Genomic DNA, 345 nt, shown 5'->3' on the forward strand with positions numbered 1-345 from the left:
AGGGGCTGGGTGGCAGCTCCCAGCAGCACGAGCACAGCCTGGGGCTGGGCTCTGGAAACAGGGACTAACCTGCCTGCGTGGGCCGGAGCTGCCCAGGAGGTAGTTCCTGGTGACCAGGCTGTCCCCGAGGCCGATGCCGGAGTCGCCGATGCTGCGGTAGCTGCGGGTGACGGTGACGCTGGAGGTGGAGGAGCCCGAGGACACCGTGTTGATCCCGGAGCTCTGCGCTCCCGACTTGTCGGCCGGCTGCCCACACGTGCCACACACCACGGTGCGGGAGCGCAGGTTGTACTCCCCGGGGTCCCCAGAGCCCCCGCAGCTGCCCTGGAGGGGGGGGACAGACAA

The 345-nt window shown here is 69.9% G+C and overlaps 1 protein-coding gene across 1 annotated transcript in view; it reads right to left on the reverse strand.

Moving 5' to 3' along the window:
- Nucleotides 1–69: 69 nt before the first annotated feature.
- LOC103774118 (lamin-A-like) overlaps nt 70–345 on the reverse strand; it is a gene marked incomplete at both ends in the record, with an annotated part of 2,587 nt that continues 2,311 nt past the window's right edge. The window contains 1 exon segment of the mRNA XM_008941499.1: nt 70–324. Coding sequence (XP_008939747.1) covers nt 70–324 — 255 coding nt within the window.

The sequence above is a fragment of the Merops nubicus genome, unplaced genomic scaffold, assembly GCF_000691845.1.
Source record: "Merops nubicus isolate BGI_N331 unplaced genomic scaffold, ASM69184v1 scaffold38065, whole genome shotgun sequence".
Taxonomy (NCBI): Eukaryota; Metazoa; Chordata; class Aves; order Coraciiformes; family Meropidae; genus Merops; species Merops nubicus.